At 40.8% G+C, this 15,019-nt stretch overlaps 7 protein-coding genes across 7 annotated transcripts; 2 read left to right on the top strand and 5 right to left on the bottom strand.

Moving 5' to 3' along the window:
- Nucleotides 1–28: 28 nt before the first annotated feature.
- I206_106934 (uncharacterized protein) lies at nt 29–3,227 on the bottom strand (the record flags this gene model as incomplete). Its single annotated transcript, XM_019157243.1, has 8 exons — nt 29–109; nt 171–576; nt 643–888; nt 938–1,003; nt 1,057–2,596; nt 2,674–2,768; nt 2,827–2,998; nt 3,071–3,227. The coding sequence occupies 8 exons, from the start codon at nt 3,225–3,227 to the stop codon at nt 29–31; spliced, it is 2,763 nt and encodes a 920-aa protein (XP_019009961.1).
- Nucleotides 3,228–4,266: 1,039 nt separating this feature from the next.
- I206_106933 (uncharacterized protein) lies at nt 4,267–4,685 on the bottom strand (the record flags this gene model as incomplete). Its single annotated transcript, XM_070203429.1, has 2 exons — nt 4,267–4,338; nt 4,398–4,685. 2 exons carry the CDS (start codon nt 4,683–4,685, stop codon nt 4,267–4,269), a joined length of 360 nt encoding a protein of 119 aa, XP_070059530.1.
- Nucleotides 4,686–4,730: 45 nt separating this feature from the next.
- On the bottom strand, nt 4,731–5,523 carry I206_106932 (uncharacterized protein; the record flags this gene model as incomplete). Its single annotated transcript, XM_019157244.2, has 2 exons — nt 4,731–5,227; nt 5,361–5,523. The coding sequence occupies 2 exons, from the start codon at nt 5,521–5,523 to the stop codon at nt 4,731–4,733; spliced, it is 660 nt and encodes a 219-aa protein (XP_019009962.2).
- A 633-nt stretch (nt 5,524–6,156) lies between these two features.
- I206_106931 (uncharacterized protein) lies at nt 6,157–8,018 on the top strand (the record flags this gene model as incomplete). Its single annotated transcript, XM_019157245.1, has 2 exons — nt 6,157–7,323; nt 7,395–8,018. 2 exons carry the CDS (start codon nt 6,157–6,159, stop codon nt 8,016–8,018), a joined length of 1,791 nt encoding a protein of 596 aa, XP_019009963.1.
- Nucleotides 8,019–10,681: 2,663 nt separating this feature from the next.
- I206_106930 (uncharacterized protein) lies at nt 10,682–12,068 on the bottom strand (the record flags this gene model as incomplete). The annotated part of the gene is made up of 3 exons (XM_019157246.1): nt 10,682–11,431; nt 11,518–11,788; nt 11,851–12,068. The coding sequence occupies 3 exons, from the start codon at nt 12,066–12,068 to the stop codon at nt 10,682–10,684; spliced, it is 1,239 nt and encodes a 412-aa protein (XP_019009964.1).
- Nucleotides 12,069–12,427: 359 nt separating this feature from the next.
- Nucleotides 12,428–13,435, top strand: I206_106929 (uncharacterized protein; the record flags this gene model as incomplete). Its single annotated transcript, XM_019157247.1, has 5 exons — nt 12,428–12,499; nt 12,555–12,570; nt 12,631–13,010; nt 13,116–13,191; nt 13,263–13,435. The coding sequence occupies 5 exons, from the start codon at nt 12,428–12,430 to the stop codon at nt 13,433–13,435; spliced, it is 717 nt and encodes a 238-aa protein (XP_019009965.1).
- Nucleotides 13,436–13,785: 350 nt separating this feature from the next.
- Nucleotides 13,786–15,019, bottom strand: I206_106928 (uncharacterized protein; the record flags this gene model as incomplete). The annotated part of the gene is made up of 8 exons (XM_019157248.1): nt 13,786–14,169; nt 14,235–14,368; nt 14,429–14,450; nt 14,509–14,579; nt 14,638–14,742; nt 14,810–14,849; nt 14,917–14,937; nt 15,002–15,019. The coding sequence occupies 8 exons, from the start codon at nt 15,017–15,019 to the stop codon at nt 13,786–13,788; spliced, it is 795 nt and encodes a 264-aa protein (XP_019009966.1).

Below are 15,019 nucleotides of genomic sequence, written 5' to 3'. Positions count from 1 at the left end.
AGCGGCGATCGCCGATCCCACTGACGCGTTATTGCGCATTTCCATTGCTCTCGATAGTAGAGGGTTTTTGTAGAACTCGCATGAATTCATCAGTCGTTAGGAATTCAATCTGAAGGTATCAATCAGTCAGCTGATGTACATGTCAATGTGCGAATCCAGTAGACACTCACACAGTCGACCGGTAGCCTGGTATCTTCGCTGACATAGACGAATCTCGAATAATTGCCTATATCGTTCTTACGCTTTCGCATACCACTGAGATCATCGATTTGCAGATCTTCAATCTTCCCTATGTCAAGATTCCGCAACATCAAGCCTACAGCTGGCCCAGCGATTTGAGTATCGTACTTTTCGCAAAGAGCAACGAGTTGTTGATATTCGGTCGTCTGGAGTATATCATGGATCCAAAGCTTCCATTCCTGGCAAGCTTGATGGGCGTAAGGGTTGGGAGGGCAGGCTGTGATATGTATGCCACCTCCTGAGGTTATGCCCGCCCCGGACAATGCTCGAAGCTGATCATCCAAAGACAAGAACTGTATTAGTACCGAAAAAGCAGTGGTGGAATCCGGGCACAACCTACAAACAGTCATTGAGGAACATTAGTGCCTAACGTCATATAGTGTAGAAAAAAGCAGGACGCACTGGTTAATGCCCAGTCCTCGATGGAAGAATTCCATAGCCGCGGGAATGAGGTAGGCGCCCCAATTTGGGTTGGTCATACAATATCTCATTACCTGCACGAACTTTCCAGGATTCTTCAGCAAGAGCGAGGGCGAGAAAGTGACGAGACCGCCAGTAACGTCAACGGGTTTGAGGGAAAAGTTGACGGGCTCTTTGGGGATGGTAGCTGAGATTGGGGTGGGCGGGGGGTTCGTGACTGTATTACTACTACAACGGATTATCAGCTGAGGATCGTACAACGACTGAGATGACTCACGCAGCAGTAGGTTTTCGTCTAGGATCCGCTGCTAATGCTACTCGCGGCAGCGCTGGAGTTTGTGGGCTATATACGATGGTTAGATTGCGATCATTATGAACACGGTGACGAGTACTCACGTGATGGGACTTCTGGTTGGTGGCACGTTCCCGTTTTTCGCACTTGGCGCATAAGGTTGAGGAGGATAATTCGTTCTGGGTACGAATGTTTGAGTGGGACGAGCTGGCAGATTTGCTGAGGCCAGTGGAGCTTTCTGATTGAAACCTCTAGGATTGGTCGGTGCTTTGCGTTCAGTTCGTTCATTCACGGGTTTAATCGGAATATCGACAAGCTGTATCTTCGACGGTTGTACATATTTGGGTTTATTGATCACCGGTGCCGCTCGGGCTGTCGAGGCTGATGCGACGGGTGCCGGATTGAAGTGAGCAACAGGTCCAGCCAGATCGCTGACAACGGTCGAGCTGACTGGAACATTGGGCTTGCCAGGACCCGTAGGAGGGGATTTGACGATGGGAGTGGGCAGATTGGGATCTTTGGGTTCTTCCGCAAACCGGACAGCAGCGGATGAGGTTGTTGACTTTTCAGTGGCGGCTGGAGTTTGTGAAGTGGTCTTTAGGCTTTGAACATTCGTAGGTCCAGCCGATTGTTGAGCTTTGAGACCAGCTAAAACATTTTGGATGCTAAGAACGGGCTTTGTAGGCGCAACCGGACTGCTGGGTTTCGATACCGCTGAATCAGGCTCAGTGGTAGCAGGAGCAGAAGTCGAAGGCTGAGCGGTTGAGGCAGAAGCGATTGCTGATGCGGTAGCAGAGGCTGCGGAAGTGGAAGCTGCCGGAGTAGGTGGAGCATCAAAGATACCTTCTTGAAGTTCGCCGAAAGTAGCTGCTGGAGTAGACGGCGGAGGGGATATGATTCTTTTAGCGATCTTCGAAGTTGCCAACTTAGCAGTCCTTTCTTCTTTTCTCGCCTTCTTCTCTGCTCGTTTGTCGCTAGAAGAAGTTGAGGCGATCGGGGAATTGGCTTTTCTCTTGGATGATAAGGGCTGTTGGACAGGTTCTTCTATCTGTTCTTCTTCCTCTTCTGATGAAGCCTTAAGCGCATCGTCAACTTCGACATCTTCTTTGTCAGAATCGAAAAGCGAGCCGAGACTAGAAGAAGGAGATCCAAGGAATTTTACATCGGACGTAATCTTGCTTTTGCCCTTGCTTGCAGAAGAGTTCCCAAAGCCCTGGGCTTTCCCTTTGCCCTTTCCAGTAGGTGGAGGCGAAGGGGCCCTTGATACAGGCGAATCAGTTCTAACCTTTTTCTTGCCCTTGTCCACTTTCGATCCGACGGGCAATGATGGCTGAGGCGGTGATTTGACCGGGTTGGACGGGCCAGGGGTTGGTGTCCTTGTCGAAGTACCAGAAGCTGGACGTGCTGAGAGACTGTTAGTGACCATAGTCTTTTCTAAACGTCTTCTTTCCCGCAACCTTTTCTTTAGGAGGTAATAATCTGAATCGGCCTTTTTGGTGTATAGATCTTCAGGTACGGGTTTGAATTCTCGTTCGAGTTTCTCCCTTTGTATCTCTTTCGCTCTTCGACGTCTGTATGTTTCGTAAGATCTTTTGTATTTGAAATGACCTTTTCGTTTGGTGGGATTTCTCTTGAACCATGATCCTGAAAATTCATCACAACATCAGCTACTATACTTGAAACGACACATCTCGCATTACGAGAAATAGAATAAGACTCACTCAGAAGGCTAGGCGGACATTCATAGACTGTTCCCACTGTGCCCATTGGCTCCTTCTTCTTAGGCGGTATCGTGATACCAAGAGCGTTCCAAAATCTACGGAGTAATTTTCAGTGAAAATTTGATGAGGAACATTGACAGTCACAGTACTTACTCATCAATAAGTGGATATTTTCCTTTTTTATCACCTTTGAACATTCTTAAAGGCTCTTCGGTCTCAGATCCAGTCTTCAGGTAACCGTTCCACATGACACCATAATGCCAACCAGTATAACCATCTGATCTATCTCGGGTTGAATCTCTGTATTTGGCCCATTTAATGGCATCTAGACCAAATCAGTCGTCAGTTCTAACCATCTCAGAAGAGCTGAATGACGTATAAGGGCTGCTGAACTTACCGACTACATATTCATTATCCGCATCTGGGTCCTCGTCTGTAGGCGCACTTTCCAGTTCACTCTCAGCAACACTACCACTCGTATCCGATCTGCTCTCTTCGATCCTTCGGGCCCGAGGTTCCAGACGAACCCTGGCTAATTCTGCTGCTACTGACATGGAAGCAGAATTCTAGTTTTATGTAGTCTAATTGTGAAGAAGAGAGTTAAAATATCTCAGGTTGGGTGATGATATGTAAGATGGATTTCAGCTTGATGCAAGGAGATCCAAAAGAGAAAAAAAGAAATTTCACAGCAACATGGAGGGAGCGTTTTTGAGACTGAACAGGACTGGTCTTGACTTATACAGGAACGCTGGAGAAAATTTGATAGTACAAGATGTATAACATGACAGATTGAGATACTAGTATAGTCGTTGTCAAGGGAAATCATACACTGCCGCACTGGCCTATCACCCCGTTTCATTAAATTACCCATTTAGGAAATGTGGCAAAAATACTAATCTTTGTTCATGCATCCCATCAATTTCACTTATATACATGACAACACAGCTATAGATCAGAAAGCGGATACTTCTGAGACCCTAGGTAGATAGATAGATAGACTCTGGTAAAGGAGAAGCGGGTTTTGATCTGGACTGAATAATGTCCTCATGCGATTTGTTTCAGTGATCTTACCGACGGGGGAAACCCTTCAACAGTAGTGCGCGTATATCGGATCAAACAAGGCATCGACAGGTCTGTATGCAGCATCCATTATCGGAAAAGGATCCCTCATGAGAAGCTTAGCGCGTGCTATCATCTTTGAAATAAAAGACTCGGATCTTCAGCGGATTTCCCTCAGAAGTCCACGAAAGTACCCTTCCGCTACACCACTCTGAGAATAGACCATTCCAGCACCCTCTTTTAGTCTGCCAAGTAGGTCTAGATCTCCATGAACAGCTTACCCTATTCCTCTTGAGGAGCTGAATCGTTACGTCAAGAGCTTAGAGAAAAGACAACGATTCAGAAAAAGAAATAACGTTGGCGATTTTGGCTGAGTTTTGCTTACTGAACTTCCTTCAAAACGGCAGATTGGAGAGCGGATAAGAGTGATCCGCTGATCATGCATTGATCGTAAGCAAATTTTACGATTATGTATTATATAAATCCGATCCTGCATTAAAGGCATTCGCAAACAAGCGCTCAACGCTGAACAAACTAGCCCAAATGCTTTTTGACGAATGCCAACACTGGTACGACAGCCTTCTCCCACATCGGATCTTCCGGTCCCTACATCGACTTCGACATTAGCTATCTCTGAAGCAGGACTGAGGAAGACCAAAACTAACAGCAAGATAAGCTTCGAATAGATGATCCATTCCATCAACATAATTTTCTCTCACTTCCACACCCATCTTTCTAAGTTTTTCAGCGAGTTGATGACTCTGAGTAACGGGTACTATCGTATCGGATTTACCATGAACAATAATTACTGGAGGATAATTGTTAGCAGGATCAATATGATACATAGCAGACCATTTTTGTAATTCCTTTGTATAATCTTCTTCCGTTTCAAACAAATATCGTCTAAAAATATTATTCATTTTCAAACCATTCTTAAAAGTGTATACATTCATATCTGCCCTAAGAATATCCTTTATGGTAGGTTGGTAATTTGTTCCCTAAGCAATGTTGAGATTCTCAACCGAAGTGTAAGGTTCAAGTTCTAATGTGAAAGCACTCGTGATCACTGCATTTTTCGGATCTCTATTTTCTAAAGCTTTATCTAATTCTTCGGTGGAGGAATTACCCAAGATTGGTAAAGGAAGATCTGGGATTGAGAGAGAATAAAATGGATCATCTAAAGAAGTCAATCCGTATATATCTACAATGGCTTTTGGGGGTGGTGAAAGATGATTACCGCACCATAATGCTAAATGAGCACCAGCTGAATCTCCTGCACTAACAAATGAATCTAAAGCTACATTTCCTTTTCCTAATACAGCTTCTAAATTGTTTCTACACCATGTATAAGCAGTAAGTATATCTGACACAATGTCATCGTGTGTAACTTGAGGTACGAATCGGTATGAGACGGAAACGACATGGTATGATAATGATCTAAAAGCTGGTATTACCCATGCATTGGGAACGTAATGTTTACCATACATGAATGCGCCTACACATACATATAAGAGTCAGCCGTGTTTACATGAGCTGAATATTGAGATTATTCGTTGATCAGGTAGATAGATACAAATCGATCATCAATGAGGCAAAGGAATCTTAACGAGAACAACACCTTGACTCACCACCATGAATCCAAAACACCCAAGGTCTCTTGCCTAATTCTCTTCCAATCTCTCCGTCTTTCTTCACTGCAGGCCAGATCCTGAGCGGTAGATCAATTCCAAGTGCTTGTCCTGCGATATGATCGATGAATGGCGTTGGACAAGGAATCACAGGTGTATCCATATTGAGATAATCCGATATGATGATATCTAGCAGTTCCAAGAATTTATGAGATGAGCTGTGGTTTGGTCGTATGATATCCTTGATGATGAGCAAAGTCTCCTTTCAAGTTGTCTATCTACAAAGTTGACGCATATGCGTTGACTTAAGCTCGATTTTTTGCTCTCAATCACAGTCTGAGCCAAAGTTTTAGGCATATATCCGTCGACAATACGGTTTTCTTCCAAGACCCCTGAAGAGCGCGTTCGGCGAGGCTCGGACCATCTTCGATTACTCCCCTTAGCTTAGGAACGAAGGGTGTGTGCGATGTATATGACCTTTGGACGAAACCCTTTCCGATGAGCGCTATTTGATGAGGCATAAAGTACATTCTCTTTGACAAAGATGTCGATCATACTTTTTGACGAAGCAGCAAATCAGGTCAAAATTCAATGATAATAGTATCAGGGCGGAGTCAATTATGATAATCACGTGGAAATCCCTCTTTTAGCTGTTTATTGTCATCGTTCCATTTGTTCGCGATCCATTGCCGCTTCCCTTATCTATTCATTCATGAAGCAACTCTCGTTTCAACAGTTTTAGCTACAGCTTCGTTCTACCTGGTAAACAAAGCTTACGTGGTTTACTGTAGATACAATGCCTCGTAAACCAGCCTTAGTACTATGTGCAAAGCCACCATACCCACCTTCGACTTCACCGATCGAACAACTCCCATCAGAGCTAAAATTGAGGGTAGTTTCCTATCTCACTAAATCCGATGCTAACAATCTAGCAATAACTTCAAGATCTCTACAAGATGCGGCTGAGTCAAGTATATGGTCGACAATTCTTATCTCAATGCCCGAAAAATGGGAGTACCAGAAGCGCTTATGGGAGAAAATCAGGATCCTCGGCGGATGGAAAGTGCAGAACAAACTCACTCCTGAGAACGAGGATCTGTTAAATAGTTTCAATTCAACTATGACACAGATTGATTGGAGTTCAATACAAGGAGAACCATATTGGGAGGTTAGGTGTTTGAAATTCTTAGCTAGGATAAACCAGGTCTTGTCTGCATTAGAAAGACATTCAGCGCGAATAAGTTGGATTAAGAAATTGGAATTAGATTTTCCTCAAATACCTGGCGATCCATTTGCAAAATATGAGAATCTACATGAATTAATAAAATTAATTAGAAACAATCTGAGAATCTTCAAAATTGGAGCAGAAGTATTGGATCTAAGATTGATGGACACAAATCACAAGTCGCTTGAACCTTGTACATCAGATTGTTTCAACCATGTAGGATTTACAGCTCTACATTCACTTAAATTACATACCTTAGATATTGATTTATCAGAATTTTATCGATCGGACTGTGAAATATCACGTGTCCTTCAAATAGCTGGTGATTCTGTTCAATATTTGATACTAGGTCCGAATTGGTCGGAACTTTTGGGTCCAAGAAAGCGCAAAGAAGCTCACGAATCTATCAATTTATCTCTTCTTAAATCTTTGACACTTCATCACTTGGATCCACGAGCTTTTCCCGCTATATATCGAATTATCAAGGCCGCTCCTTATTTGGAGAATCTGAGTATCCATTGTTCAAAAGATGGCGGTGCATGGGCAGATTACAGCGAGGACCTATCTTCGACGGAAGTTAAGACTCTCAGAGAGCATAATGGTTTAAAGCGGGTGGAGTGGTATGGAGGGTTGTACGCTAGATGGTGTTTTGAGAAAATATCAGAGGAGGGATTCGACAATGTCAAGATTACTGTACAAAATCAAGATATTGGAAGCGAGAGTGAAACCTATATTGAGGTGAGTGAATATACTAATAAAACATAGAAGGGAGACCGTTTAGCTCATTGTAGACGACTCAACTGAAATAGAACATACTTGTTCCGCCTTTCGCCTCTTTGAAGGTCATTCTCGTTCCATGTCGAACAACCAAATGGTCTCGTCATTTAGCTGCTCCGGATTGGGCTAAAGCTCCTCCACCTCGTAATTCAATTTCTCCTCACGTTATTAACCATCTTCGTCAAGCTCCAAACTTGCTGGCAATACAATTTAGCTGTCTATCCAACTTATCTATTGAAGAAGCTTTAGATAGTTCCAAATGGAATGACAAACGTGTGAACGGAGTATTGATTCGATGTTATACAAATCAAGCTACTGGTGAAGAATTCTATCACTTTAAAAGATTAGAACTGTTGACTGTTCAACCAAAGATATATGATCATCAGTATGCAGAGAAGTATGAAACGATGAGAAAAGCTGGGGAAATTAGATGGGTTGATCATACTTCATTTAGAAATGCTACTGTACCTCCACCGATTCTAAATAAGGTCTATAAGCTTTTAGGGCAAAGTATAGAATGGCAAGAACCTGGAAGAAACATGGAATTGCCTGAATCTGCTTGGCAGGTATTACGCTTGTGGAGAGTGAAGCTGCCTGATAAAGGTTTAGAAGGGAGGAAGATGATCACTAGGAAAATGGCTAGATCATTGCAATAATTACAATTCAGACATTTGGTTGTATATTCACATTATACGTTGTATTTCTTGTACTTTGGTTGTCATGCTAATCACAATGTATTTTCTTCTTGATGAACTTTCAAAAATGTGAATAGCGTGGTCCTACTTTCTTGCCAGCGATCTAATAAAAACTGACCCTCCTTCGATCACCCCTTTCCACTCTCCACTCTGAAGCCACGATAGCTGTGTATAATCTGCAAAAACATATCAGTTGACTAACACATAAAAAGGAATTGATCGCGCGCCTTTTTAAAGACAATCGCCTGCAATCGAGCCGGTCCATGAAATCCACATCCATGGAGCGGCTCAACTGACAAACTTAACCGTTATGGTTCAGCACTGTTTCAAGTACACGGTCGTATGCTGATATGTTATTAGGGTATATATACCCCAAATTGGTTGTCTGCCAATGATGTTGGTACTTGTTCTAACGTAAATTTAACGACAATTAAATCACCTCGTGTCTTTCGCTATAGTAGACTTGACATAACAATTTCGCTGAGAATCGCGAAGGTCTAGGGGGAATTACCATGACGTGAGGGGAACATCCACCAGTTGATCGATAGAAGTGATCACTTCAAGAATGAACCAGCAGATGTTGCCAAACCCGATTCTTCATCTTCTCCTCTTACCACGAACACTGTGTATAAATCGCAAAAATATACTCATGTGTAATACCTAGAAAAGAATTGATCGCGCGCCCCTTTCGAGACAGTTCGCCCATCTTCCGATCGGCATGTACAACATGCACGAGCATACAATGGGCCCGTTGTATGCACGTGCATGATGTACAAACCGACTCAGTCAACGGACTTAACCGTTGTGGTTCACCGTCGTTTTATTACGCGATCGAATGATATATCCATTTTACGATTTATATACTCTATCAAGCAACAAATTGGTTATGTCATTATAAGTTCACTCCGAGTAGAAATATGAGCCAATATTGCTGAATTCATATTCAGCAGATCATGAATGCGGGAGTACTGTAGGATACGCTTGTGCAGCGATAACACTATACGGAACGACATTCTACTGGATTCCCGGTTGAAGAGTCCCTCTTTAACGCATCGACCGTTCATGCGAAATATTCATAATTGCATTGCAATTGAGGTATGTACTCGATATAATCAATGTACACAAGAAAGGTTATCGTTCGCCAAATTTGATGCGAGTTGACCGAGATACCGAATATGACGCAAAGAACAACGAAAACACGTTGCATCCTTTCACTTTTTAGACCTAGACCTTTTGACTGGGTCAAATCACCACACTTTCCTTTTCAATAGGTTATACCGATGAAAAAGAATGTCGAGTAAAAGAATTGATCGTGCGTTCCTTGCGAAACTTTTCGCCATACCATCATCGGCTTCTTGGGGACCTGGTCCACCCAAGAAGCCGAATCAATATGACTTAACCGTTATGGTCCTGCAACACGATCGAAAATATGTGTTAAAAGGGTTTATATACCTTAAAGAAAGCGTAATCTCGTTTTGAACAAAATTTCGTTTTATCACTTAGTTCTATGCGAGTTCTTGAACACAAGGTGTATGTTTGTCTAAGAGTAGACCATTGAGCAATGACTGAGTAAGTAAAAGTAGATTCTTCTTTAATACTGTTAACGGAGTCCTGTATTGATCTTCCGTTGCCATTTTCCAAATTCATTAATTGTGATTCGAAATTTGGGATAAATCTCGTCAGCTTCACTCTTTCTCCATCGTCCACTAATCAATTAGTCAAAAAGATATTCGGTAGAGATTTGACCGCGCGTTTCCATGGAGACAAATCGCCAGAAATAACCAGGGCCTTGCAGGTTCTGGAGGAAGGGGGGCGTCCCCTACAAGACGGCCAGATCAAGTCATGACTTGACCGTTATGGCTCAGTACCACGATCGCATTTTTGAGTCTCAAGGGCATATATACCTTTAAGCACCATGTAAATCTGCTCCGATATCTGCATTGAATAATGAGTCGTGATTGCATATCGCTTCGTTCTCTCTCATCTTAAGCGAATGAAATAAAAAAAACTTTGAAACTGGTTTTATACAGCCAATTCCCATCTGAGCTTGGACCTCTGATCTCAATACCAGTCGGGCGACCTCGATCATTAGCTCTAGTTAGCCCTAATCATCGGGTGTCAGTCCAAAAAGAAACCCCCAAACGGATTGATCGCGCGCCCTCTAATTCATAACGAATGTCGAAGACAGACGATTCTCTGGGTTCCTACATCAAGCATCGTTGCAAGTAGACAACAGGTTTATCAGAGCAGTCAACATTCAATACATGATTCTACCGGTTTTGACCATATATTGAATATCAATCGATCTGATAAACCTGTTGGCTACTGGCAAGGATGCTCGATATGGTCAGACGAACTTTACCGTTATGGTACGTTGATGTTTTACGCGGTCGATATATTGTATTAAAACAGTTTATATACTGGAAATAAAATGTTTGGGCCGTTTCACCTACGTCAGTTTGGGTATATCGGTGTTAGTTGATGTCAGCTGATTGTAGCACATTTCTTCGCTCAATATCAGTACTTTCCGCTCGATCGATAATACTTGATTCTCTATTTTCGAATCCCTTTACCCTGTAAAAAGGAATGCATTACTTCTTACCTTCTTCTCTATTTTGATCTATCTATACTAATCCACCATAAGCTTGTTCAACCAAACCTTCCCAACTCCATTGTTCAGGTCTTTCTCTAAAATCAACTAAAGCTTGAGCTCTTTTCAATCTATCTTGAGTATCTTTTGGACTTTCGCCTAAAGGTTGAATAGAAGTACAATAAAATCTTTGTAAAGCTAATGCTAAAAGTTGAGCTTGTTGTTGTGAAAGTAAAAAACCAGGATTTGTTAAAGATCCTTTAGGTCCAGAAGCAGATTCAGGTGAAATTTCACCTCTCATTAAAACTAAATTATGAGTTTGTGATAAATCTGTATAATGAGTTAATGTTAAAAAAGGTTGTGACCATTCACCTTGTTTTTTAAATTCTTCTAAAGGTGTAAAAATTATACTTGTATTTAAAGGTAAAGGTTCTTTTGAATTTGTTGGTGGATTTGATTTTTCTGAAGTAGGATGAAATATCCATTGTAAATAAAACATTTCATATTCATCTGTTTTTATTTCTCCTCCTTTTCCTCCTTCTTCTTCTTGTTTTTTTGAAATTGATTCTGAATTTGTTAATCTAGGTAAAGGTAATACGAAAAATGGATTTCTTTTAGCTACTTCTAACATTGATTTATATGTTTCTGAAGGTACTGGAGCTGATAAGAATGAATTAGATAATGTTGGATGAGCAGTATGATATGCTGTCCAAATTTGAGAAATTGCATTTGTGTCGTGAGGTGTCAAGTGAATGAGTGGTAGATTTATGATAGAGGATAGGGGCTACATTTAACGGTTGAATGAGCGAATCAAACTTCGATTATGAAGGCGACTGATATCGCAGATAATCGGAATACATCAGGACCCACCTTGATTCCTGCTCGATCACCTTCCGCTTGACTGTGCTTTATGCCCTCTTTCTTCTTTAATTCCCTCTCCTTCAGTCTTCTTTCCACCGCATCAGATAATTTTGCACTAGCACTTTGTTGCCCTTTTACATCCTGTTTAAATTGTTCTTCCTCTTCTTCAAGCTTTATTTCAGATAGAGCTGCTTCTTTAGCTTTTTTAGCTTTCAAAGCAGCTTTAACGGAAGGAGCTAAAACTTTGAGCTTTAATGAATCAAGATCTTTTACTCCTTCACTAAAAACATCAAAAAGTCAGCTGAACTTGCATCAAAAACATCGATAGTTTATTTGACTCACGATTTGACTTTCTTTTTCAGTTTATCACCGTATTTTTCTTCAAATTCTTTTCGTTTTCTCTCAATCAATGCTCTAGGATGAAGTTGATTCTCCAGTTCTGAGAGAACATCTCGTCGTACTTTCGAAGTGGATAGAGCTCTTGAGCTCAAACGGGGAAGAAAGGTAGCGTACTGAGATAAGCTCTTTCGAAAGGACAGACAAGGTATTATTGAGGTCATTTTTCGTTTGCTGATCCTATGGTACTTTTTGACGAGAATAATTACCTTGAACCTTTGTATGCTGATTCTTTTTGCCGCTTGAATTCTATCGAATTATTCTTCGGGAGGTGAGATGTGGAGACTCCGCAATCACGAGCAATAAACGATTAGAGCCGATTGTCAGCTCAGCATTGTATTGGGATATTCAGCATCTGTTGTTATCAATCACCTACATATGCATGAGTTGAAGACCTATGATACCTGTTTCATACAGATCCTTCGTTCTCATCATCATCCTCTTTGCATTCGTCTACTTCACCGCCAGTCTATTCCCTCATCCCTCGCGACCTGTATCAAATATACCTCCGACATCGGCAATCATGTCTACTCAACTGAAGCATCTCAAAGTATCACCTAAAGAGGCACACACTGCAACAGTCATCTTCTTACATGTGAGCTTATGATTTCTCTTGAATGGATGTATAGCTGATATCTGAGTGCGATCAGGGCCTTGGTGATAGCGGTATGTTTGCTTACAATCCATAAATATGATTTGATTACAATCTTAAATCTCCTTTGATAGGTCACGGTTGGTTACCAGTTGCAAAATCATTATGGAATACATTTCCAAATGTAAAATGGATTTTACCACATGCACCTGAAATTCCAATAACTTTAAATGGAGGTATGAAAATGCCAGGATGGTTTGATTTATCTTCTTTAAATAATTTAACAAATTCAAAATATGATGATGAAAAAGGTTTATTAAATTCAATTGAAAAAATTGATAATTTAATTCAAAATGAAATTAATTTAGGTATACCTGAAAATAAAATTATAATAGGTGGTTTTTCACAAGGTGGTGTAATTTCAATTTTAACTGCTTTAACAACAAAAAGAAAAAATTTAGGTGGTGTAATTGGTTTATCAACTTGGTTAGCTTTAAATCATAAAGCCGAAGAAGTTAGTTTTTTCATTTTCATTTTCATTTTTTTTTTTTTCATCTTTTAATTTGAAATGATTAATTGAATTTGCTGATGAAATGTTATATTATGTTTTGATCAAAAGATCAAAACTGATCATGCTAATCAAATTCCTATTTTTTGGGGTCATGGAACTGCAGATCCAGTAGTAAATTACGAATGTAAGTATAAATTTCATAATTCACAAATCATTTATGCTTATACAGTCTAACAATTCATCCTTACCTGATAGATGGTCAACAATCTATCGAAATGTTGAAGAATTTAGGTTTCCCATTATTATCACCCGGAACAACTTTTCAAAGACCAGGAATAAGGTTTGAAAGTTATAAAGGATTACCTCATTCTTCTTCACCTCAAGAAATTGAAGATCTCAAGCAATGGTTAATTGAAGCTTTGAAATGAAAGCCTCTTTTAGATCAAGATCAAGCTAGAAGCCATCTTTAGACTATGGAGGGGCAATTTTAAGCGGTGTCTTGATTCAATGCTCTAGAACGGGGGTGAATACTAAACAGTAATAGATAGATGTCAATACAGGAGGTACGATGTACAATGTGCATCATTATTCTAGACAACAAATATATGATTTATTGCTCATTCTATTGAATGTACTTTTTGCTGCTCGGTACACCATGCGAGTATAGTCTATTCGGATCCTAAGACTCTAATAATGTTTTTACGGCTTGCTGATCGATTGCACTTCTATGATACATTCCTTTCCCGACGCCGAAGAATGGTGAAGTACAGGCAAATTCCTAAGACCCATTAACCTCTTCTATTTTCCCCTCACTTCCATTCACAGCAGCCTCGACACCGCCCTCAGGTATCATACCTTCCGCTAACATTCTTTCAATTTTCCTCACTTGTTCTGAAGTTTTAGCATTTGTTAAAGCTTCTACTAATCTTCGTTTCTCATCAGGAGTCATTAATCTTCCTTTTCCGCCTTTAATCGGAGTTGCTTTATTTGCGCTTGCTGAAAATGCTGAAGATGTAACGGAAGAAGTGGTAGGTATGGAAAGTTGGTGTGCTAATGAATTTGGGAGTTCGGTAAGAGGATCTATCAATAATTTTCGTGACTTTTCACGTAGTGTATCTTTTATTCGTTCATAATCTAATACGTGAAGATTCCCTTTTGCTACCTGAAATGATGAGCACGGGATGAGTTTCTCACCTCTCGCTCTTCACGAAGCAAAGATAGGCTCACCTTCCAGACCACAAACTCCTTATAATGCTCATGCTGAGTCACCGGGTTGCCCTTTAATACTAGATGCCGCAACGATGTTAAGGTTTCTAAAGGTAATAGGGAAGCAAGAGAGGAAATGGCGTTATCGGTGAGGACTAAACGACGGGACAGAAACATGAGCTAGGCAGCAGTACGACTATATACAAGTAGCTTACCTAGTGTGACGAGATTGGGTATCTTGAAGATGACGACATCAGTTGAGACATTTGGCAAGAGTGGGTCGAAGGTAACTTACATTAGGCGGTAAGGAAGGACTTATGCTGGATATTTGATTTTGAGCAGCATGAATAGCTGTCAACCTCGGAGCTACAGAAAAAGCAACTAAGCTGTATATCTCGTATACCTCAATTCAAGGGATACTCACAATTCGGTATATTCCCCAAAACCGTTATTGAGTTGTCAGTCAAATTTAAGGTATCATACGATCCTTGATGCGATGCTAAGTTTTCAATGACAGGTATTTGTAAACCTAAATAAAGCGAGAGAGATTAGTATTCTATCCAGCCCATGTTACCTTGTGCGTCGGTCTGACCTACCCCTCAATTCTAACTCTCTTTCCTTCAATGGATTTAAATGCTATGTTTTTAATCTGTTTAGCCATGACTGACGAATGTTAAAGATGTTGCAATGTGGGTAAACTAACTGAAGGAGCTTTTGAAACAAACTACGAGTAGGAGATGTAAGTATGTCATGTCTAAATAATTTAGATTCGTAGTAATATCACCTACATCTGGAGTCAACCTCAT

This window comes from Kwoniella pini, chromosome 10 (assembly GCF_000512605.2).
Source record: "Kwoniella pini CBS 10737 chromosome 10, complete sequence".
NCBI lineage: Eukaryota > Fungi > Basidiomycota > Tremellomycetes > Tremellales > Cryptococcaceae > Kwoniella > Kwoniella pini.
Note: the sequence above shows the minus strand (reverse complement) of the source record. Positions and strands in the feature narration are given on the sequence as shown.